Raw genomic sequence first — 27,014 nt, 5'->3', positions numbered from 1 at the left:
GTAAGTTGCCTAGGAAAACCTTAGCAATTTAAAATCATTTAGATACTTTATAGCTAAAATTTTTTCTGTAAGTCCTATTTCATAGTAGAGCTTCCTCTTCTGACTGTTAAAGAAATGGCACAAAATTAAGCTAATCAGCTTGGCTTTTTGTATTTATTTTCTTTCTTTCCTGGGGGGAAAAAGACAGTAAATTCAACCTTTCCACAGCCACTTGAGTTTCACAGAGCTCTGAGTCAAACGCACACAGCTCTTCCACAGAGAAACCAGAGCTCTTCACCTCCTGGGGCTCTTAGCTAGCACTCGAGGGCACACACTTCAGTTAGCAGACTAGGGAAAGAGCTCCTGCTATGGCAAAACAGGATGCTCTGGGGGGGTTTTGTCTGCAGAGCCTGCTTTTGAGGTATTAGTTTGATATGGTTTTTTTCTTAAAGGAATCCTTTTTCCTATAGTGTAACTGCCCCCCATTGTTACCAGGTATTATCCTCCTAGCTCAGCCCCCCTGCCCCTTCCCAGCCTTCAGACTCTCCCTCAGTAATTTCTGCTCCAGCAGATTTTGAGGAAAACTCCATCAGTGGTGAGACATCATCCTTGGGAACCATCATCTCTGCCCTCAGTTCAGGTAAAAGAAGAATAGCTGCAGGCTTCATTTCTGGGATCATATCAACAAACCAGTCCAACTCAGGATCTCGTAATGGCTTCTTTTTTACTTGAATTGGTAAACTCTTCTAAACCCAGTTCTGATAGAAACTTAAGCCTCCTTCCTTGTGACACTTTTGGTGGCTTGGTTTTGGTCTGGCTCCTCCCTACTTTGTGCAAGACTGGTCTTTTGGGGTAGGTTTGGACTCTTCAATGAGTAGAAGCAGAGTAGGAATGGCCTTTTGCTCCCCTGAGGGAACAGGTCTTGCAGCTGTGGTTCTACCTCCATGGTTTATCTTGGTATCTTAGCTGTTAGGCTCAAAGTCATCCCACGTCTCCCCTGCAGTAGTTAGTGAGCGGGGCCTTGACAGCAGTGTAGGGTTCTGTAGGACAGATATGTGCATTGACAGTTTTGGTTGCATACCCCTTTGGCGAGTAGGGTAGTCACTCTTCAGCCTTGTTAGACCTTGATGGGAAGTTTTCACTGTCTTCTGAGGTACCTTTTACATCTGAAATTCCATTCGTGGGAAATTTAATAGGCTGAGAAAATCGATCACCTTCTGAGGAAAGGTCAGTAGTTTTCGTAGAACTTGAGGCAGTGAGTTTGAAGCTGGTGGTCTTTCTCCTCCCACCATCACCTCTGGTCCAAGGAGAGAGACCAGCACTGCTAGGCTGTGAAGAGTAACTGCCACGATGGAATCTCTGGCATCAAGCCAGCCTGGTGATGCCTGTGGCAAGGGGACTTTCTTCAGCTGCTCCTGAGTGAAGTGCTCCACGTATGCCTTGAGGGGAGACAGTAGCACCTTCCACATGTGCTCCTTGTGGACCTCAAACAGCTAGAGCGGCACAGGGGTCACCCATGACCGGAACAGGGCCAGCAAGAGCAGGCAAGGGGCTTCTGGGGTTTCTCTCTGTGCGTTGTTTTCATGGGGCCAAGCAGATGAGGAGGAAGACTCTTAAAGGCTACTGGCCCTGCACACACCAACTGATTAAGGGCAGAAGAGGCATCAACCATGATGCTATTAATTCCTCTCACAAGCAGCTGAAATATGAAGAATTCAGGTTTTTTTCATCTTTACTCTTCAATGTTAAACTTTTTAAGAAATTCACAACTTCCAGAAAATCATTCCTGAAGAAGTCATGGGACAGTAAGGTGCAGAGTGCTGGCTGACATTTTAGAATGGGATTCAGCAAGGTCTGTTGAAAGCTGGGGAGAATGTCCACCAAAACTGAAATCCAGAGCTACCGTTAGTTTCCAGTGAGTGCCTTCTCCTTTTCAGGACCTCTGTAGCTGGAGACTGACAAGAGCAAAAACTAACCTGTAAAATCCCAAACAAACAAAGCCCTGGCTGATTTTTTTTAACATCATCGGTGGTGGCAAACCTTGGTACTATGAGAGTAAACTTGATTTTGGAGACCAACCAATGAACATTTGATTCAAAGCACAGTGTGGTTTGAGTGGCTGCAGTGGGCAGGTAGTCAATCAGGGCTATGATTATCTGTTTCCATTTCATAAACCAGCCATCTGTGAAGGTAACTTTAAAAGAGCTACACCACTGGAATAGATAGTCTCCCAATGGGAATACTAGAAAGAACAATACTCATTTCTTATGTGTAGAGATACGTGTGTGAAACCTTACTCTAGTTACTCTGCAGATCCTCCACCTTCTTTAAAGAAGTTTAAGCAATTGGAATGGTCCCCAGAGAAGTTAGCATAGTCTTTTTCTAAGGAGTTAAGTATGTCTCCAACCCAAATCCTAGAACATTAGAGCTTGAAGGGAAAGCCAATTCTAGTTTCTTCTCCACATGACCTTTGGAATACCACATATAGCCTGCTTATGGTATTTATGTCCAGCTCTAGTCAGGGTCCTATTACATGATTTCTCCAAATATATCATCTGCATCTAGCTCCAGCCAATTACTGGGTTTGCTTAGTCCAAGAGTGTCTTTAGATTAATGAACAGTGGCCTTTGCACCAAAGCTCTGTGGATGAAGAAGAAAAAACAGATAAATACCTTGGTAGAAATATTGATTACATATGTTTTCCAGCCTCATGGCATGACCCCTAGATGCCTGTATATTTGCTTGGTTTTCCATCATTCTAGATACCACTAAGGTGCCTGTGTGCCTTTTCAACAGTACCTAGATAAGACCCACAGCAGTGGGAGCTTCATGACTGTGCCACATTATTCCATTTAAATGATGCAGATTCCTTTTAAATCTGGCAGTCGCTGAGCTGGCATCCCTCTCTCAGCCTGAGTCTCAGAGCTTAGGAAAAGTGGGAACTTACTTCGTATCTCTGTTTCCTGCTCCTGGACAGACTATAGCAGTTTTGACTTTTCATTGTCTGGCCATCCTCTGCCTGGGCCTCGGCTCATTCTGTGTGACCTTGACCTCACTTCCCTCTCTGAGCCTCAGTTTCCACACTTAATGCAGTGGAAGGATTAGTTGAAATTACCTTTTACAGACCCTTCAAGTATTAACAGTAAAAGCTATCATGGATCGAAAGGTATGTGCCACATTATCCTTTATACCTCCCTTTCATTTTTTTACCTGCACAGCACTTTTTAAGAGTTAGTTGTATTTATTTTTTTTAACAATTTTTTTTATTTCTTTGAGAGAGAGACAGAGATAGCGACAGAGATAGCAAGAGAGAACATGAGCAGGGAGGGGAGGGAGAAGAAGGCTCCCCGGTGAGCAGGGAGCCCAATACGGGCGGGGCTTGATCCCAGGACCTGGGGATCATGACCTGAGCAGATGCTTGACGGACTGAGCCACCCAGGTGCCCCAAGAGTTAGTTTTATTTTTATCAGAGTTAATACATGCTCATAATTTAAAGGAACAATAGGTTTTTAAGAATTATGACAAAAGCAAAACAAACTGGCCCTCTTTTCCCCTGTCATTTACTTCTCCTCAAATGCAATCACTTTTAATTCAACTGATTCTTTTATTTACCTCCATATGTTGTTTTTATGTTTATATTTTATGCATAATTCAGGTATTTTTTAACTGACAACCCACTTTAGAAGTTGAAGATTTAACTGTTCTTAACCTCCTTGTCCCTTACCTACCCACATATACTTCCCTATCTTAATACCGTGATATTATCATTTTGATTAGATTGAAATTCAGCGTTTTGTCATTGTAATTTGTGGAATGCTGTTTTCAATTGAGCCAAGTAGTGTACTATGATTACTTTTCCTTTGTTGCACATTTTGTTTTCAAAGTAAATCTTGTTGATTTCTTTATGTGTTTTTTTTGCTAATACTTATTAATTCAACCTAAACTCTCTTACTACGTACATCTCTCATTATGTTCAAGCACATTATATATTCTATCCATATCAAACTCTCAAAAAGAAGTCTCTTCTGAAGCCGTCTGAGTTCCTTGACATGTTCTTCACCTCCCTTTCATATTATTCCCAGTTTGCTCCTTCTCTTTGTTTTCCCATGTAAATCTTAGATTGCATGTTTAATTGTACATGAAATTTTTTTGTTTTCTTTGAAGCTTCTCTTCATCCCTAGTGTTCTGCAGTCTCACCTAGGATGAGACACTGCCATACTGGACCCTGTGTGTGCCCATCCTTTCTTTAGTTTCTTGAGATTTTCTTAAATTCTTTCGTCAGTAATCTTCTCCCACTTCTTTGTCTCTCTGCACTCCTCCTGGCACACGTTATTCAGAGGTTGAACCTTTTGAACTTGTTCTGTAATATTCTTAACCCTCTTTATTCTTACCCCTATTCTCATTGACTTTTTGTTCAACTTTCTTCAAAGCTTTCCTCAACTCTGTTTTCCAAACTTTGTGTTGAGCTTCTCGTATTTAGTATCTTACTTTTAAAGTATCATTATCCATTATTCTAGTGGCATTTTCCAAAGGGTGTTTGGTGGAAAGCCAGTCCTGCAAAATGATCTGCATAAAAGAATTTTACATACATTTAGGAAATTTGTCACATACAGTTAGGAAAGGCTTATACTCTACTTTCCCACTCTGGGATATTTGCATCTGCTATGAAGAGCTCTTTTTTGTTTTCTGAATTTTTTACTCAACTGTTTTTTTAGGTTCACAGCAAAATCAAGCAGAATGTCCAGAGATTTTCCATATACCCCTGCCTCCACACATGCATGGGCTTCTCCATTATCACCATCCCCCACCAGAGTACAAAGTACATTTGTTTCAAGTGTGAAACACTTGAACCTCCATTGAAACAACATTAGCACCCAAGGTCCATAGTTTACATTAGGGTTCTCTCTTGGGGCTGTACATTCTATGGGTTTTCACAAATGTATAATGACATGTATCCACCATTAGAGGATAATACAAAATAGTTTAACTGCTCTAAAAATCCTCCATGCTCTGCCTATTCATCCGTCCTTGTCCCCTAACTCCTGGCAACCACTCATCTTTTTACTGTCTCTATAATTTTGCCTTTTCCAGAATGTGATGTAGTTGAAACCATGCAGTATGTAACCTTTTCACATTGGCCTTTTCACTTAGTAATATGCATTTAAATTTTCTTCATGTCTTTTTCATGCTCGTTTCTTTTTAGGGCTGAATGATATACCATTGTCTGGCTATACCGCAGTTATCTATTCACCTACTGAAGGACATCTTGGTTCCTTCAAGGTTTGGGTAATTATGAATTAAGTGGCTATAAACATCCATGTACAGGTGTTTTTTTGTGGACATAAATTTTAAATTTCTTCGGGTAAATACCAATCCTTTGGAATGAGATTGCTGGATCGTATGGTAAGAGCGTGTTTAGTTTTTTAAGGTACTGCCAAACTGTCTTCCAAAGTGGCTGTACCATTTTGCACTCCCACCAGCAATGAATGAGAGTTCCTTTTCCCACATCCTTGCCAGCATTTGGTGGTGTTAGTGTTCTGGATTTTGGCCATTCTAATAGGCATGTAGTGGTATTTCATTGTTTCAATCTGTATATCCCTAATGACATACAGGGAAAAGCATCTTGTCATATGCTTATTTGCTATTTGTGTATCTTCTTTGGCAAGGCATCTATTTAACAGCATTGGCCCAGTTTTTAATTGGGTTGTTCATTTTCTTATTGTTGAGGGTTTTTTTAAAATTCTTTGTATATTTTGGAAAACAGTTCTTTATCAGGTATGCCTTTTGCAGATATTTCCCCCACTCTGTGGCTTTTCTTCTCATTATCTTGATTGGGTCTTTCACAGAGCAGAAGATTTTACTTTTAATGAGTCCAGCTTGTCAATTATTTCTTTCATGAATCGTGCCTTTGGTGTCGTATCTAAAAAGTCATTGCCATTCCTGAGGTCATCTCATTTTTCTCCGATTTTATTTTCTCGGAGTTTTACAGTTTTGAATTTTACACTTAGGTCTGTGAACTGTTTTGAGTTAATTTTTGTGAAGGGTATAGGGTCTGTGTCTAGATCCCTTTTTTTTTTTTTCCCGCATATAGCTGTTCAGTTGTTTTAGCACCACTTGTTGAAATGACTACGTTTTTCTCTTTTGTTTTGCCTTTGTTCCTTTGTCACAGGTCAGTTAGCTATATCTATGTGGGACTATTTCTCAGCTTTCTAAACTGTTCCATTGATCTCTTTGTCTATTCTTTCACATGTCTTGAATACTATTAGCTTTATAGTGAGTCTTGAAGTTGGGTAGTATCAGTCCTCCAAACTTGTATTGTGTTGGTTGACTAGAGTTTTCTTGCCTCTCCATATGAACTTTAGAATCAGTTTGTCAGTAGCCACAAAATAACCTGCTGGGATTTTGATTGAACTTGCATTGAATCTGTAGATCAAGTTGGAAAAAACTGACATCTTGACAATATTGAGTCTTCCTGTCCATGAACATGAGATATCTCTCCATTTATTTAGTTTTCTTTCTTTTTATTTTGTTTTATTTTATTTTATTTTATTTAATCCTAAGTGTACTCTTTAATCCCCATCAGCTATTTCACCCATTCCCCCCAGCCTCCCCTCTGTCAACCAAACTCAGTTTATTCTCTATAGTTAAGAGTCTGTATGTTGAGAGGTTTTTTTATTATTATTATTTCATTCATCAGAGTTTGTAGTTCTCCTTATATAAGTCCTGTACATATTTTGTTAGAGTTATACCTAAGTATTTTATTTTTGGAAGTATTAATGTAAATGGTACCATGTTTTTAATTTCAAATTTCACTCATTCCTTACTGTTACATAGGAAAACAATTGACTTTTATGTATTAACCTTGTATCCTGCAACCTTGCTATAATTGTTTATCAGTTCCAGGAATTTTTTTTGTCAATTCTTTCACATTCTCAACATAGACATTTGTGTCATCTGTGAACAAAGAGAGTTTTATTTCTTCCTTCCCAATCTGTATACCTTTTATTTCCTTTTCTTACCTTATTACATTAGTCAGGACTTCCAGTACACGATAAAAAGTTGTGGTGGGATGCCTGGGTGGCTCAGTTGGTTAAGCGTCCAACTCTTGGTTTCAGCTCTGGTCATGTTCTCAGGGTCGTGAGATCAAGCCCTGCATCAGGTTCCGCATTCAGCGTAGAGTCTGCTTGAGATTCTTCCCTTCCCCACCACAATTTCTCTCCCCCTCTGCTCCTCCCCCTGCTCACTCTGTCTAAAATAAATAAATACATAAAATCTTAAAAAAAAAAAAAAAGAAAAGTTGTGGTGAGAGTGAACATGCTTACCTTGTTCCTGATCTTAGTGGGAAAGCTGCTAGTTTCCTACCATTAAGTGTGATGTTAGCTGAAGTTTTTTTCTGGATAGTTATCAAGCTGAGGAAGTTCCCCTCTGTTCCTAGTTTGCTGAGAGTTTTTAGCATGAATGGGTCTTGGATTTTGTCAGATGTTTTTTCTGCATCTATTAATATGATCATGTGATAGCTTTTCTTTAGCCTGCTCATGTGACGGATTACATTAATTGATTTTTAAATGTTTTGAACCAGCCTTGCATACCTGGGATAAATCTCATTTGGTTGTAGTGTATAATTCTTTTTATATATTGTCGGATTTGATTTGCTAATATTTTGTTGAGGATTTTTGCATCTATGTTTATGAGAGACATTGGTCTGTAATTTTCTTGTAATGTTTTTGTCTGGTTTTAGAATTAGAATAATGCCAGCCACCTAGAATGAGTTAAGAAGTATTCTCTCTGCTTCTATTTTCTGTAATTAGTAAAACGTATTTCTTAAATGCTTAGTAGAATTCACCAGTGAATCCATCTGAGTCTGGTGCTTTCTAGTTTGGAAGATTATGAATTATTGATTCAACTTCTTTAATAGATACAGGCCTATTAAATTATCTTTTTCTTCTTGTATGAGTTTTGACAGATTGTGGATTTCATGGATTGGTCCATTTCACCTAGATTATCAAATTTGTGGGCCTAGAATTATTCATAGTATTCCTGTGTTATCCTTTTAATGACCATGGATCCATGGTGGTGTCCCCTCTTTTATTTCTGATATTAGTAATTTGTGTCATCTTTTTAAAAAATTTAGCCTGTCTAAAGGCTTAGTGATGTTAATCTTTTCAAAGAACCAGCTTTGGTTTCATTGATATTTTTTTTCTTCTATCAACTTCCTGGTTTCAGTGTCATCGATTTCTGCACTAATTTTTATTATTTCTTTTTTTATGCATACTTTAGATTTAATTTGCTCTTTTTTTCTAGTTTCCTAAAGTAGAAGCCTAGATTATTGATTTCAGATCTTCCTTATTTTCTAATGTACACACTCAATGCTATATATTTCCCTCTATCCACAGCTTTTGCTGCATCCCAGAAATTTTGATAAGTTGTATTTTTATTTTCATTTAGTTCAAAATATATTTAAATTTCTTTGGAGATTTATTCTTTGGCCTATGTGTTATTTATAAATATGTTGTTTAACCTCCAAGTATTGGGGGATTTTCCACCTCTCTTTCTGTTACTGATTTTTTATTTAATTCCATTGTGGTCTAAGAGCAAACAGTGTATGATTTCTATTCCCTATAAATTTGTTGAGGTATGTTTTATAGCCCAGTATGTTGTTTGTCATCATGAGTGTTTCATATGAGCTTGAGAAGAATGTGTGTTCTGCTGTTGTTGAATGATGTAACCTATAGATATCAATTATATCCAGTTGATTGATGATACTATTGTGTTCAGCAACATCCTTACTAATTTTCTGCCTGCTGGATCTGTCCATTTCTGAGAGAGGGATGATGAAGTCTCCAGTTACAATTGTGGATCCATCTGTTTATTCTTGGAATTCTATTAATTTTTACCTCTCATATTTTGATGGTCTGTTGTTAGGTGCATATACAGTAAGAATTGATATATCTCCTTAGGTAAATGACCTCTATATCATTATGTAATGCCCCTCTTTATCTACAGTAACTTTCCTTGCTCTGTAGTTTGCTACATCTCAAATTAATATAACTATCCCCACTTTCTTTTAATTAGTGTTAGCATGGTATATCTTTCTCCACCCCTTTACTTTTAATCTATATGTCTCTTTATATTTAAAGTGGGTTTCTTGTAGGCAACATATAGTTGGGTCTTGTTTTTTGATCCACTTTTAGAATCTCTGTCTATTTATTTATTTATTTATTTATTTATTTATTTGAGAGAGCAGAGTGAGCAAGAATAGGAGGGGGGGGTGGGGCAGAGGGAGAAGCAGGGAGCTTAGCAGGGAGCCCAATGCACGGCTTGATCCCAGGACCCTGGGATCATGACCTGAGCCAAAGGCAGACACTTAACTGACTGAGCCACCCAGGTGCCCCAGAATCTCTGTCTTTTAATTGGTTTATTTAGACCATTGATATTTAAAGTGATTATTGATATAACTAGAAAGTATCTACCATATTTGTTCAGTTTTCTGTTTGTTGTTGCCTTTATTCTTTGTGCCTATTTTTGTCTTCCACTTTTTCTCTACCTTTGGTGGTTTTATTTGAGCATTTTATATGATTCCAATTTTTCTCCTTTTTTAGCATATGTTATACTTCTTTTTTATTATTTAGTGATTACCCTAGAGTTTACAATTACATTTATAACTAATCCAAGTCTACTTTCAAACAGCACTGTACCACTTCACAGAAATAATAACATGTAATCCTAATCCCTCCTTTCCATCCCTCTTATGATTGCTGTCATTCATTTCAGTTGTACAGAAGTGTAAGTAAGCATGTGTATATATACATAAACATACACAATCAAATACATTGCTGTTAAGAATTAGAAAATTAAGTTTCTATTTTGCTTTCATCTATTCCTTCTCCAGTGTTCTTCCTTTCTTTATGTAGATTTTAGTTCCTGATCCATATTATTTTCTTTCTCTCTAAGGAATTTCTTGAACCTTTCTTGCAAGGTAATCTACTAGCAACAAACCCCCCACCCCTTTTTTTTTTTTGGTCTGAGAAAGCCTTTACTTCTTCTTCACTTTTGAGGGATAATTTTGCAAGGTACAGAATTCTAAGTTGGGGGTGTTTTCCTTCAACACTTTAAGTATTTCACTCCAGTCTCTTCCTGCTCACATGGTTTCTAAGGATGTAATTTTTAGTGTTGCTCCTGTGTAGGTGAGGGGGCTTTTTGCCTCTGATTTCTTTCAAGACTTTTTCTTTATTTTTGATGTTCTGCATTTTTATATAATATGCCTAGTTGTAGGGGGTTTCTTGGTATTTATCATGCTTGGTGTTCTCTGATCTTCTTGGATCTGTGGTTTGGTGTCTGATATTAATTTGGGGAAATTCTCTGTCCTTATGTCTTCAAAAATTTCTTTTGTTCCTTTCTTTCTTCTCCTTGTGGTATTCCTACTGTGTGTAGTGTTCCCACAGTTCCTAGATAGTCTCTTGGTATTTTTTTTTTTCTGTCTTTTTTTCTCTTTGCTTTTCAGTTTGGGAAATTTCTATTGAGATGTCAAACTCAATGATTCTTTTCTCGGCCATGTCCACTAATAAGTCTACTAATGAGTCCATCAAAGGCATTATTTTCTATTACACTGTTTTTGATCTCTAGCATTTCTTTTTGATTCTTTCTTAGAATTTCCGTCTTTGCTTACATTGCATATCTGTTTTGCATGCTGTCTATTTTATCCTTTAGAACCCTTAGCATATTAATCATAGTTCTAAATTCCCAGTCTAATAATTCAACATCCCTGCCATGTCTGAGTCTGGTTCTTATGCTTTCCAGCCTAAGGCTAGTTTCTCATGCGTGTGCTTTAATCTTGTGCTCTGTCTCTTAAAACTGCAGCTTTTGCCTTTTAGTATACTTTGTAATTTTTCTCTTGATAGTCAGACATGATGTACTAGGTAAAAGAAGTTGTTGTAAATAGGCCTTTAGTAATGTGATGTAAGGTGCTGGGGGAGGAAGAAATATTCTACAGTCCTATGATTAGGTCTCAGTCTTTTGAGGGGCCCATGCCCCTAGACCGTGAACTTCACCAGTATTTCTTATCCTCCCTTCCCTTAGGTGGGACAGGATGGCTGGAGGGGGCTGGAATTGGGTATTTTCCTTCTTCCGGATAGGTTAGACTCTGATCAAATCCTGGCAGGATTTGATAAAATAGCTCTGGCAAAATAGTTTTTCCTGAGGGCAGGCCTTGTTAAGAAGAGTAGAACACTCTGACATGTTTTTAAATGGTTCCTTTTCTGCACTCGCTGCTGGAAGCATGAGGGGATTTTTCTCCAGTATTCACTATGAGAACATTGGTAGAGCTCCTGAAGATAACTCACAAAAGTGTGGGACATCCCCCTCCATGACTGGGTCCCCCCCGGAGACTTTAACTCTCAGACTTGTCCACACTAAACTTCCAGCAATTCATCAGTTAGAGTTTAGATTTTCCTACCTTGGCATTAGTTACTGTGGAGGTTTCTGCTTGGTAAAATGTGATTTTCTGTATTCACCTATCTCTCCACACTTGGGTGGCAGCAGTTTACCCTGTGACCTCACTTCTCTGATAGATCTAAAAAAGATTATTAATCTTTCCATTTGTTCAGCTTTTCACTTGTTGTTTGGTTGGAGTGGCCACTTCCAACCTCCTTATATACTGAACCCTTCTCTGATGTGTTGTTTGTTTGTTTGTTTTTTAACAACCTCTGATTTCATGGGTGCAGTACAAAACTGAAACAGGACAGTTATAAATATCTTCACAACCTTAAGATTAGGAAAGATTTTAAAAAATAAGACAAAAGCATAAACTATAAAAGAAAAGGTATATAACCTTTTATATACCAGAAAAGAGTGATATCAATATATTCAACTATATTAACAATAAGACAGCTCATCTCTCTTCCACATGGCATCATTTGGGGTGGCTCAGTTGGGGCTGGAGAATCCAATTCCAAGATGGTTCATTCACATGGCTAGCAAAATTGGTGCTGGCTCTTGGTTCTTCTCTACATGGACATCTCCAAAGGGTAGCTTGGACTTCTCATACCATGGTGGCTGCATTCCAAGAGCAAGTGTCCCAAGAGACAGGAAGTGGAGGCTTCCTTTTCATAAGACTTAAGCCCCAAAATTAGCATAGCATCATTTCCACCATATTCTACTGATTAAGCAGTCATGGCGCTCAGATTCAAGAGAAGAATAGACCCTACTCCTTTATGAGAAGAGGGTCAAAGTATTATGGACCATATTTACAAACCACCTCACTCTACTCTCTGGACATAAATTACTTATATTTTTCCCACTTGGGAAATTTATTCTTCTTGCAAGATTCTCCATTAAAAGTCCCATCCCTTTACAACATCAGGCTCTGGATCTAGGATCTCATCATCTAAATCAGATCCACGTGCAAAGGAGACCTCTCAGGTGCAGATTCTCAAGTGTAGTAGCTCCTTGAGTGTAGTTCTTCTCAATCTGAAGATCTGTGAACTAAAGAAAAACATTGTCTGCTCCCCACATACCAACATACAATGGTGGGACAGGCATAGGATAACTTACAGATAACACCTGTTCAAAAGGAAGCAGTGACTGGTCTGTAGAAATTCTGAAATCCAGCTGGGCACATGTTGCCAGTTCCTTAATTATTAGATCCAATACTGCTTTCCTGGGGTTGTTTTCCATGGGTCTTGGTTTTGTCTCCTGAATCATCCTTCCTTTTCCATAGGAAAACTGAGATTGCTTTCTTGGTCTTCGTCCCATCTATAAAAGGTTTGGGTCTTAAAGGATTCTTTTCATTTTGTACCATTTCTGTCCCTTTGAGTCTGAGCTGGCGATGCTTCCACCAGAATGGCTCTCTTGGAAACTTGAGGGGTTTTCTATGAATGCTATTGAGATTTCCTTCATTAGACAAAACCACACCTTGAACCTTCTGAAGCTAAGCCCTTCTCTACTTTGGGCTTCCTGTATGGCTGCTTTGAGACAATGCCCTTGAGATTCTTAAAAAACTTACCATTTAAGGGAGAGAATCTGCAAAAGTGGCCCTTGAGATTCTTCAAGGGCCTTTTGGTCAGAAAGAGCATGAAGCATACATAGTCTTAAATCATTCTGGCCCCTTAACAAAATATTTTATTGCCCCATTCTGGATTTGACCCTTTCTTAATTTAGAATTGTTTGTCTTCTGGAAGGACTGGAAATGAGAAGCACTTTATTTGTGGACTCTGTGAGTCCTGGGCTTATTTTTTATGCGTTTTTTTTTTTTTTTTTAAGCTCATCTCTCTCATTTTGTATTTTTGTCATAGGCAGTAAGAAGCCACCTGGCACTTTCATTACTTTTGTCTGAAAATCTCTAGCTATTTCACTGAGTCCACCAGGTACATTTACTTCCTGGTTCCAGGTTACTGCAGGTGACAGTTTGTCAAACTCTCCATCACTACGTAGCAAGTGTCTCCCATCCTCCATCTTCCAGTAAGATTTTCCTCACTTGCCTTAAGCTCTCCCTGGCAGCCTCCTCAAAATCTGTAGGTGTCCATTCTCAAGTTTCTCAGGAAGCATTGTCAGGCTGGACTAATAGGGATAGAGATGGTACAAAATGAAAAGAATCCTTTGACCCCCAACCTTTAAAGGCTTCTCTTCAAGCCCCTTTATGCTTTCACCCGTACCCTTTTTGGGGCCCTTTATTGCTTTTTTCTGGTACCACAATCCCTTTCAGTAATCTTTTGCTACATAGCAAACCACCACCAGACTTCATGGCTTAAAACAACAATGTGGGCAGGGCGAGGTGGCAATCACTTGCGTCGTTCCATGCAGTGTCAGCTGAGGTGTCTTGACTAGGATCAGAGGACCTCCTCCCACCATATGGCTGACAAGTTGGTTTTGGCTGTTGATTTCTCTCCACATAGACCTTGCCATAGGGTGGCTTTGCCTCTTCACACATGTTAGTTAGGTTCTAAGAGTGAATGTCCCAAGAAAGAGGACATGGAAACTGTCAGCTTCTTAGTTAAGCCCTGGGCCCAGAAACTGGTAGAGTGTCATTTCTACATAGTCTGTTGGTCAAGTATCACAGAGATCGATGGAAGGGATGTCAAAGGTTTGGGAGCCGTGTTTTTTATTTATTTATTTTAAGTTTTTGTTGTTGTTGGGGTGGGGGGGAACAACTTTTTTAAACTGCCACGGTCTTCTAAAGGTTTTATAGCTTAGGGGTGTCTGGGTCGCTCAGTCGGTAAAGCATCTGCCTTCCGCTCAGGTCATGATCTTAGAGTCATGGGATTGAGCCCCGCATCAGGCTCCCTGCTCAGCGGGGAGTCTGCTGGAGATTTCTCTCCCTCTCTCGTACTCATGCTCACTCACTCTCTCAAATAAACAAGTAAATCTTTAAAAAATAAATAAATAAAGGTTTTATAGTTTGCCTTTTATATTTCACCCTTTAATCCATGTAGAATTTCTTTTTTGTAGTTATCACTGGACTGGTTATATTTTTTCCTTTTCATGTGTTTTAATTAAGGAAAATTTATGTGCAGTGAAATGTACATATCTTAATGTACAATTACATGAGTTTTAATCTGTGCAAGCACCACATAACCACAACCCCAGTCAAGATAAAAATCATTTCTACCACCCCTAGAAGTTACATCATGCCTCCTTTCAGTCAGCCTTCTCTCCTACCTTTTTTTTTTAAAAGATTTTATTTATTTATTTGTCAGAGAGAGAGACCACACGCACAAACAGGAGAAGGGGCAGGCAGAGCAGGCAGAGGGAGAAGCAGGCTTCCCGCTGAGCAGGGAGCCTGATGCAGGACTCCATCCCAGGACCCTGGGATCATGACCTGAGCCGAAAGCAGACGCTTAACGACTGAGCCACCCAGGCATCCCTCTCCTACCTTTATTCTGATTTCTGTTTCTGTAGATTAGACTTCCTTGTGCTTGAACTTAATATATAAATGGAATTATACTCTATGTACCTTTTGTATCTGGTTTCTTTGACTAAAAATAATGTTTTTGAGAAGCACCCTATCAATAGTTCATTCTTTTGTACTGCTAAGTGCTATTGTAATAAATGAATATACCACAATTTGTATATGTATTCTCTTGTTGACAGACATTTGGGTTGGTTCTAGTTTTAGGCTGTTATGAACATAGGTTGCTATGAACATTCTTATGGGTGTCTTTTCGTAGATCTAGGTCTTCGTTTATTTTAACTACTCTTCTTACCTCTTGGAGTTCCTACATTTTTACTTGTTTTGTTTTCAGTGAATGAGTCATATCATGACATGCAAGTCCTAGCTGTTTCTTAACAGACGTCACCCAGTCCTTCTTTCATTAGATCTGCCTTCACACCCACCTCCAGAGGTACCTGCCCATTCTTCACTCTTTTGTGAATTATAAGATGAAACAGCTGGGTTCTCATCTTTGCCCATTCTTGGTTAAGGATTCGGCTTTCTTGGGTCTACTCAGTCAATTGCTACTTGGATTATCTACTCTCCAGCTTCCAAAATTTTAAGCTGTCTGCTTTATTGTGTGACTCATTTTGGAGGGTTTTAGGAGAGAACAGAATTGAATGTGTATTTCAGTTCATCTTGCTTACCCTTTACTTTTCCCTTCCTTCTTTTCCGCCTGTCACCTTCCACATCCTGCCTTTCTCTTACTATTTTCCATTTCCTTCTCTCCATCTTGCTTTCCCTTTGAATCAGGTGAGGAGTCCTCAGACAGCATGTTGCACAGCTTCCTCACTTAACAGAGGCTAAAGCTGAGGCCCCCTGGATGAGGACGCAGTCCGTCCACAGCCAACACAGCTACCACTCTTAGCTTTTTTGCCTTTAATAGCAAGAAAGACCTTTTGCCCACCTGTTCCTCCTTCAGCCGTGTGAGAAAGCAGAGTACCCTGCTCAAGTAGGTCCTAGAAGGCACATCAGAAGAGAGGATGTCATAGCTGAGCAGGCTGCTGTGGGTCCTGTCCGGAGACCAAGGAAGCACCTCTGTTGCAGACTGCCTCATACTCCCATGCTCCCTCTGTCCCCCACCCAGCAGCATGCCAGCTAGGGACTACAGTAGGAGAGTGCCCAGCCGGCCGACAGGGGAAACTGCTGAAACACACAACACTCTCTGGATGGGCCCCTCCGGCCCTTTCTGTGGTTTTCTTCATTCCCATGTTTGTCTATTTTACTACTTTCTTTGGGCCTGGGTGTTAATGCAGAAGATAACAAAGGGACTCCGAGGCCCAGAACAGAAACCAGATGACCCATGGTGTGACCATTCTAAGTGCAAGGCCAAACACACACACACATACACACTCCGGCTGACATTGCCTTGGCCCCTACCACTCCTTACACACGTAATAGGAGATACAAAGACTGTGTGAGGTGACTGAGTCTTGAACATGAAAGGACATACATCTGGGGAATTGTTTAGATTCCCTTTTCAGTGCACAGAAGACAAAGTACAAGTTCTGTGCCTTGGCTTTTGGTCTGGGCTGTCCTTCCAGCAGGCTGTGTTCCCAGAGCCTTTGGTCATGCAATTTGGGCTGATTGCAGCTGGACACAGCCACCCTTTGCCCCCTCCCAGGGTTTCACCAGCCTAGCAGCTGAGAATCCTGCTAGGGACCAGAGCCCAGAGTGTGTGAGACAGAAGAGAGCACTGTTCTGTCACTTCTGTACCCCGGATGCTCTTTAAGCTGCTTTGACTCTTTGTCTCTGCAGTTTGTATTTACTTGAACAAGAATGGCAGCCCGGGCCCCCACTTAGATAAGAAGAAGGTCCAGCTGCTCCCTGACCATTTTGGGCCAGCCCGCGCCTCCGTGGTGCTGCAACAGGCTGTCCAGGCTTGCATCGACTGTGCGTACCATCAGAAAACCGTCTTCAGCTTCCTGAAACAGGGCCACGGCGGTGAAGTGATCTCAGGTAAGCACCCTGGGGCTGGTGTGGCCTCCTAGCCAGGGGGGCAGGCCTTCTCCCCTGGCTGATTTCTGGCAAGGCCTCCTGGTTCCTACTTCATGCCTACAGGCTCTGGAGAAATGGGAAGGGATTCCATTCCGCCGAGAGTCCTCCTTTTCAACTCCCGGAACCCCTCTGAGCCTTATGCACACCTCTGCCAAGTAGAATACCCACGCAGACTCTGCTTAATCAAGCCTCTAGGCAGACTCCTGTCCTGTCTGCCTGCTCGGCCTCTGCATACAGGAAGTAGATGTGTGTTGCTGTAAAGGCATTCCAGAAGAAAGAATCCAGAGGGGCTACACTGTGGCAATAGGAGCTTCTCCAGACTGCCACAGCCTCCTCTGGCCTCGGGGGACCACGGGACTCTTGTCATGTTCTTCTCACTCCTTAGCTGCCCGGTCCTAAGCCAGCCCTGTTACAAGAAGTTGAATCCCAGGGCAGAGTGGGAAAAACCATTCCCTCTCTCTGTCTCCTGCTCTGTCTGATTCAAATGCACTGTGTTCTGTGTTTTTTGTTTTCACTGAGAATATTCACTTTTCCTGTTGTGCCATGGTTCTGTTTCAATGTTCCCAAGTCCAGAACCCCACTCCTTACCTACCAAACCTATGAAGACTTGACCTGGAGCCTTCGGTCTCAACTGCACGATACTGCATAGTCCCCCATCCCTTCCCTCTAACAAGTTGCAATATCCAGCCTCAGGAGAGCCAGCTGACATGGAAGACCCCAGGAGTACCTGTATTCTTGTAGAAGACCCCATAAGTAACTGTATTTTGTTAGCACACCTTTAGTGAGCCTTTATCGTATGTCAGAGGTTATTTCCAGACCCTGGCCAGGGGAGGGGGAGGAGAGATGACAGGGGGAGGGGTTCTAATGTGTGAGAAATGCTTGCAGGGTAGTGGGAGAGCCCAGGTGAGGGAGCAGTTGGCTGTGTGGAGGATGAGGGCAGGCATGGAAGGCATTGTTCTAGGAGGCTGAGGACTGCTGGGAAATTAAGCCTTCCTTTCCTTCTGAGGCCGAGGCTTCTGTGCAGTAGCCTGCGGGGACCCGCCCTGCTTTGCCGCCTCTGTGGAGTTGCTGCCACCCACAACTTTTCTAGGGTTCTTCTTGTGCCCTGAAACTGGATCCTGAGAATGGCCTATCCCCCTATTTCCTTGCTGCCCTGAGACAAATGCAAAGGCCTTCTGCTTTGTAAGGATTATACAGATACTTCTTGAATAGAAATAGATAGGGAGTAAAATAAAACCAAGCGTGGAATGGTTCCAAATGTTGCTGAAACTCTAGTGCCCTCCTACAGCTCAGATCGTGCACCTAAACTGTTGCTGGCAACAGCTGTATTCTCCTCGTCTGCCCAGTTTCTCTGTTCTTGGGCAGTTCTTATGGAAAGAGAACCCGAAATGAGCAGATTTCCTGGAGAAAACCCAGCCAACTGATGGAGCAGATAGAGTTATGTTCACAGTTGTTTTCACAAGTTGAGTAAAATCACTTCAGAGCCCAGGTGCACCAGACCTGGCCTGGCCACTCCCATTTCAGCAAGCCCTTTGGAGTTGGAGGCAAAAATCAAACCCTTGAGGGAGGGAGGGAGGGAAGTGGAAGGGAGGGGAAGGGAGGGAGGGAAAAACCCGGGCACTGATTGCTTTGTGTAACCAGGTAAGCGGGAGGCAAGCGGGAGGCTGGGCTCCTCCTGCCCCTCGCTGCCCTGCACTGCCAGGCTGACGTGCTCAGCCCTGTTTCCTTCATTCCACAGCCGTGTTTGACCGTGAACAGCACACTCTCAACCTCCCAGCCGTCAATAGCATCACCTACGTCCTGCGCTTCCTGGAGAAACTCTGCCACAACCTTCGCAGTGACAATCTGTTTGGCAACCAGCCCTTTCCACAGACTCACTCGCCCCTCACCACCACCGAGCACAGCCACAGCCACGACAGGTACCTACCAGGTAGGAGCTGGGATGGGGCCTGGGCTGAGAAGGGGGCACAGGGCTAGTCGCAGCGCCAGCCAGGGCCCGGGGCCGGCCCTCACACCTGCCAGCCCGGCACCCACGCTCCAGAGACCTGGCTTTGCGTCCCTCGCCTTGGCCGCGGCGCCCGGGACTCCTTGGTCCCTTCCTGACTCTGCTCTCTCCAGCGTTTTGTCTCCTCTCTCTAGGGTTAACCTTCTGTCCTCTGGATTTTTATCCCTAGAAAACGGTGGTTCACAATTCCCTTTCTGAGCCCCACGCGGCCTGGGGAGCCACCCCGAAGTCACAGCACCCCTCCCCGGGCGAAGCCGGCAGCAAACGCCTAAGGGAACTCTCCCTTGGTGACAGAAAGGTTTAGTCTCAGGCCACAGATTAGGAAATGTGCTCCCCGGTGATTGGCCATCCGCTCTTTCCTTTGGCCCGTGGCCCTAGCTCCTCCAGCGTGCTCGTCTAGCAAGTCAATTCGAGCTGGAAAATCGCTCTCTCAGTTAGCAGAGCAGACCCGCGGAGGCCGCGTGGCCTGGCCGGATCAGTGACTAAGCACTTCCGAGAGGTTGTGGAGGGAAGGGAACTGAGTGTTGCTCACCTGGAGCCCGGGACCCAGCATGACAGGGAGGGGAGCAGAGCTCGGCCCCACACGTAGCAAGTAGGTCATGGAGAGAGAGGGGCCTCGTCCTAGGCAGAGGAGCAGAGAGCTGGTGTGGTCAGCGGGCCGTGCTGTCCGTCGCTGAGGGAGCCGAAGTCTGAAAGGTGCCCCCTCTGACCTGCCTGAGTCTTGTTCCCATGCTGCCTCCCCCAGCATCTTTTTATCATTCTCTTAACTCACTCCTGATAAAAGTGCCACTTCTCGAGAAGGTGCCTAGGGAAGTGACTGCTCACCCAGCGCCCCAGCCCTGCCTCCATCTAGACCTCTGCACCCCAGTGAGCATTGCTCCTATGACTTGCATGCAGGGCAGAAAGACAACCTGAATTTCAAATACTCCTCGGGAGGGCCAGACTGGCCTGGTCCCTGCAGACATGTCTGTGCCCCCTCACTGCTCCATTTCTTAGGAGGGAACTTCTTCTCTAACCTGCTCTCTTGCTTGCTTTCATCATCAGAATCTGAGAAGAGAAAAAAACGTTCTTAGCATGTTGCACTGGGGGACTGGGCTGGGCACGGTGGCGGTGGGGCAGACAAAGGCAGCTGGTTAAATATCCCTAGCTGTTGGCCTTCAGGAACTCTGAACTGCACTCAGTAATGAAAGTGAGGCCTCCCTGAGCTTCTGCAGGAATGGATACATGAGAGGGGGTCGTGTACACTTAGGCTAGCTGCTAGTCTAGAGAGAGATTTCTCCAAGAACCAGGAACCCAGAATTCTTCAGTCGAGTGGCAGCATTAAGAACGAAGAGAATCAAACTAGTAGCAGCGGGCCGAGACTGGCAGGGATGTGCGCACTGGGCCTGCGGTCACGGAGGGAGTTTGGAATTGAGGCCTGAGGTTTCCTGGGAATTCTGTTCCAGTTTGCATCTCTCTGATTCAGCTGCCAGATAGGAGGAAGCAAGCTTTAGCCACTCTACCCTCTTGCCTCACCAACAAGAGACAAAGACCAGGTTATCACATTCCACCATTGGCTGCCCCTCTTCCTGCCCTCATTTTCAGACGGATTCAGCCAACCCTCTGGGCCTTCCTGTGCTCACTCTCTAACTTCTGTGTCCCATCCTGGGTGCTTAGCAACTTGGCTGCTCTCACCCCAGTTTCTGTTTGCTTCCCTGAAGTGAGCATTCTAATTGTGCCCAGACAAGCCAGAGCTTTGCCTAGATTTCTCACTCCTCTGTGCTCCTTCGCTTATCTTTCCCTCCTGCTTACCTGCCTGCCTGCCTTCCTGACTCTTTGCTCCACCTCTGATCATCTGTCATTTCCTGTGCTTTCCTGATTACTTACCCCCGCCTCTGCCAAAGAGTCTGATCTGCACAGGGCTATCTTTTGCTTTGCCCCTTGGATCTGGGGTTTCTCACTCCCACCCTTCTGCCCGGCTACACACTTCTGCTAGTTCAACATCCGAAGCTACCACCTCTCTTATCTAGGTACTTATGGAGCCTTCCCATCCCCTGCCCTGCAGCTTGTCTCCACACTACCCTAGCCCTTAGGGTCTTGGCCTGACGGACCATGCACTTCTGGTATAGCAGATAAGTCATCAAATGCAGATCCCATTAGACTTCCTCATCTGAGGTGAGACTTGACTTTTTTCCTCCAGTGTTTTATTTTGAAAAACTTAAAACCTACAGAAAAGTTGTACAGATAGTACAGTGAGCAAGCATGCACTCTTCATCTAGATTTACCACTTCACCTTTTGCAATATTTACTATACCTGTTTTCTAAGTCTGTGTATTTTTATTTACTGAACCATTTGAGAGTTAACTGCAGATGAGAGACTTGATCCTTAATAAACTTCCCTATGTGTCTCCTAGGAGCAGGGAACACAGTACTATTCTCGCACTCAAGAAATTTAACATTAATAAAATCTACCAGCTGATATATATAGTCCATACCAAGTTTCCCCAGTTGTCCCAATAATGTTGTTTTAGCTGTTTTTTTCCCCTAGTCCAAGATCCAGTGAAGGACCATCCACTACATGTGGTTGTTCTCTCTCTTTACTTCGCTTTTTCTGCAGCGGCTTCTCAGACTTCGTTTTCTACCTTCCATGCCATGCCCTGGGCATTTTGGAAAGTGCAGGCTGGCTGTCCGACACTCTGCACCAGCCACTGTACTGGCCTCTGGTGAGCCAGAGGTGAACTGGCTCCATCCCCGCTGGGAAAGCGTGCCCGCGCGGAGAGGGGGCTGCAAGGACACGTGCGTGTGGGGTGAGCCGGAGTGACGATGAGCAAGGTGAAAGCAGAGGGCAAGCAGGGTTCCTGGGGGGAGACAGTGTCAGATCAGGGTCGCTTCTTCAGAACTCCCCACGCGGCTGTGTCAGGTGAGAGGCCTGTGAGGGTTAGGTGAGAGAGAGCTCCTTCGGGCCCTCAGAACTGACAGCGTGAGACAGGAGACGGCTCATTTAGCTGTCCCAGGGACTCTTCCTCTCAGCTGTAACTGAAACCACCCAGCATTCACCTCTGGGTCTGCTGCTTGGGGATTGCCCAGATTCCTCTCTGCTGGAGGAAGAGGTTCATTTGTCCCATGGCAGTAAGTTCCTTGTGCCTATCTTTCTAGTTACCATCCTGGTCTTCTGAGCTTATAAAGAGGTTCTCCTGCCAAAATCCTAAAATTCACAGGATTAAAGCCAAATAATGGTGAAATCTGTTAGGATGCCCCTTCATCCCCATGCAGGGTTTCCTCATAGAACTGTCAGAGTTCTAAGATGACACAAATGTTCATAATTAATAGAACTGAGTCCGTTCTTCAGTCAGTCACTCAACCCAGATTTTATTGGCTGCACGACACCAAGTTCTGGTTTAGGCACGGAGGGTTCCACAGTAAACAGGAGTCCAGGTCCTTACACCCAGAGTTCACAGCCTGGTAAAGAAGAGGAACAAATAAGCAAACAGTTCATTTGTGGTGATATGTACTTTCATAGGACAAGTTCAGAGTTCAAAAGTTCAAACCAGATGTCAGGGAAGACTTTCCAGAAAATATATCTAAGCTTCCACCTGAAGCAGCAGGATAACCCGGTGAAGATGCCACAGACCCAAGATGATGGAGGAAGGGAGTGATGAAGAATGCTCCAGTTGACTGACTAGCATTTGAGACCGTGAGGGACAGAGGATCAGAGGAACCAGATGTCTGGCACAGCTGAGATCCGCGGTGGCAGGGAGGCTTGTGGAGACAGTGGCCCAGTCGGAAAAGCTAACTGACCACATTAGTGGCTTTATGTCACTGAGCAGCGAGGACCCAGGGAAGGGACATAGTCAGGCCTGTGCTTCAGAGAGGTGGCTCAGGATCCTGTGTGGGAGATCGGATTGGTGTGGAGTGACACAGTAGGCAGGGAGACTAGCTGGAGGTTTGTGTAGGACTCTGTGAGTCCTCTTAGATTTGGGGATAATCCTTTCCTTCAGTATCCAAATCTAAATAACATAAAATGAATCTCCACCCCACATAATTCAGACTAGGTTTCCTGCTCTGACTCAGTTCTTATCCCCTCTTTCCCTGACCACTCTCCTAGCTGACAGTCTCTCCCTAAGCTGCTTTGCCCCAAACATTTGATCCAGTTCCTCAGCCTTCATTTCCCTAAGGAAAAAACGAATGCAAAGCCGTTGAATGTAATAAACTTATAATGAAGTTTTTTTGGGGGGGGGAGGGGCTGGCAGAATTGCCACAAAGAACAGAAAGCATTTTAACATTTTTGTTTTATCTTAATGTTTATCAGTGGGGTGCCTGGGTGGCTCAGTCGATTAAGCGTCTCTTGATTTCGGCTCAGGTCATGATCTCCAGGTCGTGTGTGGGATCCAGCCCTGCATCAGGCTCCACTCTCAGCGGGGAGTCTGCTTGAGACTCTCCCTCTCCCTCTCCCCTCCTCCCCCCCATTTGTGCTCGCATGCGCTTTCTCCCTCTCTCTCTTAAAAAAAACAACTTTGTGTTAATGTTTATCAGCTGTTACAGGATATATCTTAACTGGCCTCTTTAACCTTAGGCCTCAGCCTGCTGCCATTTCTGGGACCCACGCTGAGTTTGGGGGATATTCCTCTCTGTTCTCTATTCCTTCTATCCCATACCTCCTTCTTTTCCAGCTACCAGCAGGCAACTCCAGATTACTTTATCATGTAAAATAATTTCATTTCCTTTGGTCTCAGCTTTCCCCAGCCTTATCTTTCATAACCAAAATTATATAAATATAGCAATATAATTATATAAATGAAGAAATCATGTAGCCCACCCAGATCTACACTTTCAACAACTCAGAGAACAAAGACCGACGCTATTGGTGGGGCGATTTGTGCCATCTTTCCTGTGTTTTTTTCCTGCCTTCCTGTGGATTAATCCAGCTTTTTTATTATTTTGTTCTATTTCCTTGTTGGCTTATTAGCTGTAACTCTTTATTTTAGTCATTGCTTTAGTTTATATTATACATTTTTTACATATCACTATCTACCTTAAAACCATAATCATATCCCTTTACATACCGTGTAAGAACCTTATGCCAGTGTGCTTGCACTTCCCACCTCCTGGCCTTTGTGCTATTGTCACTGTATATTTTACTGCTCCGTATATTTTTAAATAGGTGATTATCTTTTTTTTTTTTTTGTGGAGAGAGAGGGAGAGAGGTGGGGAGGCAGGGCAGGAGGAGAGGGAGAGAGAAAATCCCAGTGCGGGGCTCTGTCTCACAACCCGAAGACCACAACCCAAACCGAAATCAAGAGTCAGTCACCTAACTGACTAAGTCACCCAGGTGCCCCAGTAGGTAATTAATTATCTTTTGAAGAATTTTTTAACATAAAAAATATTCTTTTAATAAGAAAGAAAAGATTCTTTTTTATTCACCCTTCATAGTTATCATTTCTGGTACTCTTCATTTTTTCAGTGTAGAGCCAGAGTTTCAGATCCCCTTCCTGCCTGAAGGACTTTACCCTTAGCATTTCTCCTTTTTATGGTCTACTGGACACAAATTCTTTCAGCTTTTGTATCTTTGAAAAAGTCTTTTTTTAACCTTTGCTTTTGAAAGATACTTTTGCTGAGTTTAGAATTGACTTTCTTGTCGTTCAGCACTTTTTAAAAGATGTCACTCCATTGTTTTCTGGTTTGCATTTTCTCGATGAGAAGTTGCTGTCATTCTTCTGTTTGGTTGCGTGGTCTTTTTTTTTTTTTTTCTGGATGCTTTTAAGGTCTTCTGTTTATTATTGGTTTTTAGCAATTTGATTATGCTATGCTTTGGTGAGGTTTTCTTCATGCCTCTTGTGCTTGGAGTCCACTCAGCTTCTTGGACATGTGGGTTTACAGTTTTTATCAAATTCGAAAAAATCTCTACCATTCTTTCTCCATGTATATTTTCTGTCACCTCTCCTTTGGAGACTCCAGTTAGACATATATGAATCTTCTCGAAGTTTTCCCACAGTTTAACTATGCTTTTAAAAAAATTTTTAGCCTTTTTTTTTCTGTGTTTTATTTTGGATAAATTCTATTGCTATGTTTAAGTTAGCTAATCTTTTCTTCTACAGTTTCTGATCTACTCTTAATCCATCTCAATGTATTCATCTCAGACATTGTGTTTTCATTTCTAGAAGTTTGACTTGGGTCTTTTTATATCTTTAGCATTTCTGCTTAGCTTGCATAGTCTTCGCTCTGCCTTCTTGAGCATTTGAAATATAGTTATAAACACCTCTCCAGTGCTCTGGTCCATGAACTGTAGCTCCCTCGACCTACCCAGACTCAGCTCCATCTCCTCAGCTCCGGGAGCTCACTGGGCTCTGTCTGATCTTCCCCTCTGTACCCCGTCGCCTGGGGACTCCAGACAGTGAACTGAGAGCAAGCCTAGGGCTCACCTTGTTTGTTCTCCCTTTTCAGGAATCACTGTCCTGCACTGCCTGATGCCCAATGTCTAAAAACTGTTATTCATGTATCTTGTCTTTTGTTTTTAGTTGTTTCAAGCAGTCAGATGTATCTAGTCCTTGCTACTCCACCTTAGCTGGCAGTGGAAATCCAAAATGTATCCTGAATCCATGTCCATCAAATCATCTCTACTGCCTTTGTCATTATCCTCTCTCTCCTGGCCTGAGAGGTCCTTTCTGGCCTACCTGGTCTCCTTACTACCTCTCTTGTTCTTCTCTGCTCCATTTTCTACTTAAGAGCCCAAATGGTATTCTTCGGACATAAATGAGATTATGGCGCTCCCCCACCTAAAACTCTGTAGTGGCTTTCTTAGAAAAGCCAGGTGTTTTTGCAGTATTCTGCATGATCTGGTCCTTGTCTACCTCTCCAAACTCATCTCTTCCTTCCGTACATTTTAGCTACACTGTTTTTCCTCATTTCCCCAAATAACTCCAAGCTGTTTTCTACCTCAGGATCTTTCTGCAAGCGACCAGGCAGCAGCACTTAGCCATTGCACCAGGGGACCTACAGCAGATCCTTTCCATGATTAGGTTCTACCCAAGCCAAGTCAGCTCCTTGGTTCTTCCCACAGAATTTTCTGTGGGTGAGGGGGCATACTGGGTCATGCTCCTATCCTTTGCAATTTTTCTTAGAGACCGAATGTTTAGATAATGCTTGGGATTCATTAGGGCCACCAATGAACCCTAAATAGCACACCTCCACTTGGACTCTTCTTCAGACCACAGCTTTTAAACATCAAGTTGTCAGAGACACTTCTCAAGGTCTCCTTATCCACTCCCCTTGTTATTTTTTGTCTTAATACCTATTCCTTTGCTTAGTAATTTTTGCAGTAGCTTCTCATTTTTTTATAAGCTTGTACTTGTCATCCTTCCCACTAGATTAGTTATTCCATGAGAGGAGGGACAATATCTGGTTTTTTCCTCATTCTCAGTATCCATCACCCTGTCATATAGCAAGTATTTAACAATATTTGTTGAATGAAAGTGTAGTAGAGGATGTGGGACATGTAGTTCAGAGAAGGATTTTTTTTAATGAAACAGACTTAAGCATACATAAGAACTGTGCTAGTCTCTAGGTTCTGTGTTGGCGGAAGAATTTTCTTAGTTACATAGACTAGTTTCCTTCATTCATTTCACCCCAGGAAGGGGAAAGCATGGTTGTGAGCGCAGAGTCCTTGAATCTCAGAAGTGGAAAGTACTCTAGAGATAATCTAGTGTCTAGCCCAGCAGACAAGGATGGTCATCTGACTTCTGCTTAAGTACTCCCAATGACAGGTTGCTCACTATCACCTTTGGCAGTCGATTTTGTTGGACACTTCTGATTGTTAAAATGCCCTCCCTTTTAGGGTATGTGCTCTGGTAAGCACTGTGAATTGTGCAAGACTGTTGAATCTCAGATCTGTACCTCTGAAACAAATAATGCAATATATGTTAAGAAAAAAAAAGAGAAGAAGAAGAAGGTAGCGGGAGGGGAAGAATGAAGCGGGGGAAATCGGAGGGGTGGACGAACCATGAGAGACGATGGACTCTGAAAAACAGGCTGGGGGTTCTAGAGGGGAGGGGGGTGGGAGGATGGGTTGGCCTGGTGGTGGGTATTGAGGAGGGCACGTTCTGCATGGAGCACTGGGTGTTATGCACAAACAAT

At 42.9% G+C, this 27,014-nt stretch overlaps 1 protein-coding gene and 1 pseudogene across 11 annotated transcripts in view; one reads left to right on the top strand and one right to left on the bottom strand.

The window, feature by feature from the left end:
- SCMH1 (Scm polycomb group protein homolog 1) overlaps positions 1-27,014 on the top strand; it is a 169,309-nt gene that overhangs the window by 130,056 nt on the left and 12,239 nt on the right. For 10 of the 11 annotated variants that reach the window (XM_081818210.1, XM_081818208.1, XM_081818209.1 and 7 more), the window contains 2 exons: positions 16,661-16,861; positions 18,639-18,830. In XM_081818210.1, coding sequence (XP_081674336.1) covers positions 16,661-16,861; positions 18,639-18,830 — 393 coding nt within the window. The remainder of the gene's footprint in view (positions 1-16,660; positions 16,862-18,638; positions 18,831-27,014) is intronic. The other variant, XM_081818216.1, reaches the window with a different exon arrangement.
- On the bottom strand, positions 468-12,678 carry LOC145721017 (protein-associating with the carboxyl-terminal domain of ezrin pseudogene; annotated as a pseudogene).

The sequence above is a fragment of the Leptonychotes weddellii genome, chromosome 4 (genome assembly GCF_054177405.1).
Source record: "Leptonychotes weddellii isolate Sample4059 chromosome 4, ASM5417740v2, whole genome shotgun sequence".
NCBI lineage: Eukaryota > Metazoa > Chordata > Mammalia > Carnivora > Phocidae > Leptonychotes > Leptonychotes weddellii.
Note: the sequence above shows the minus strand (reverse complement) of the source record. Positions and strands in the feature narration are given on the sequence as shown.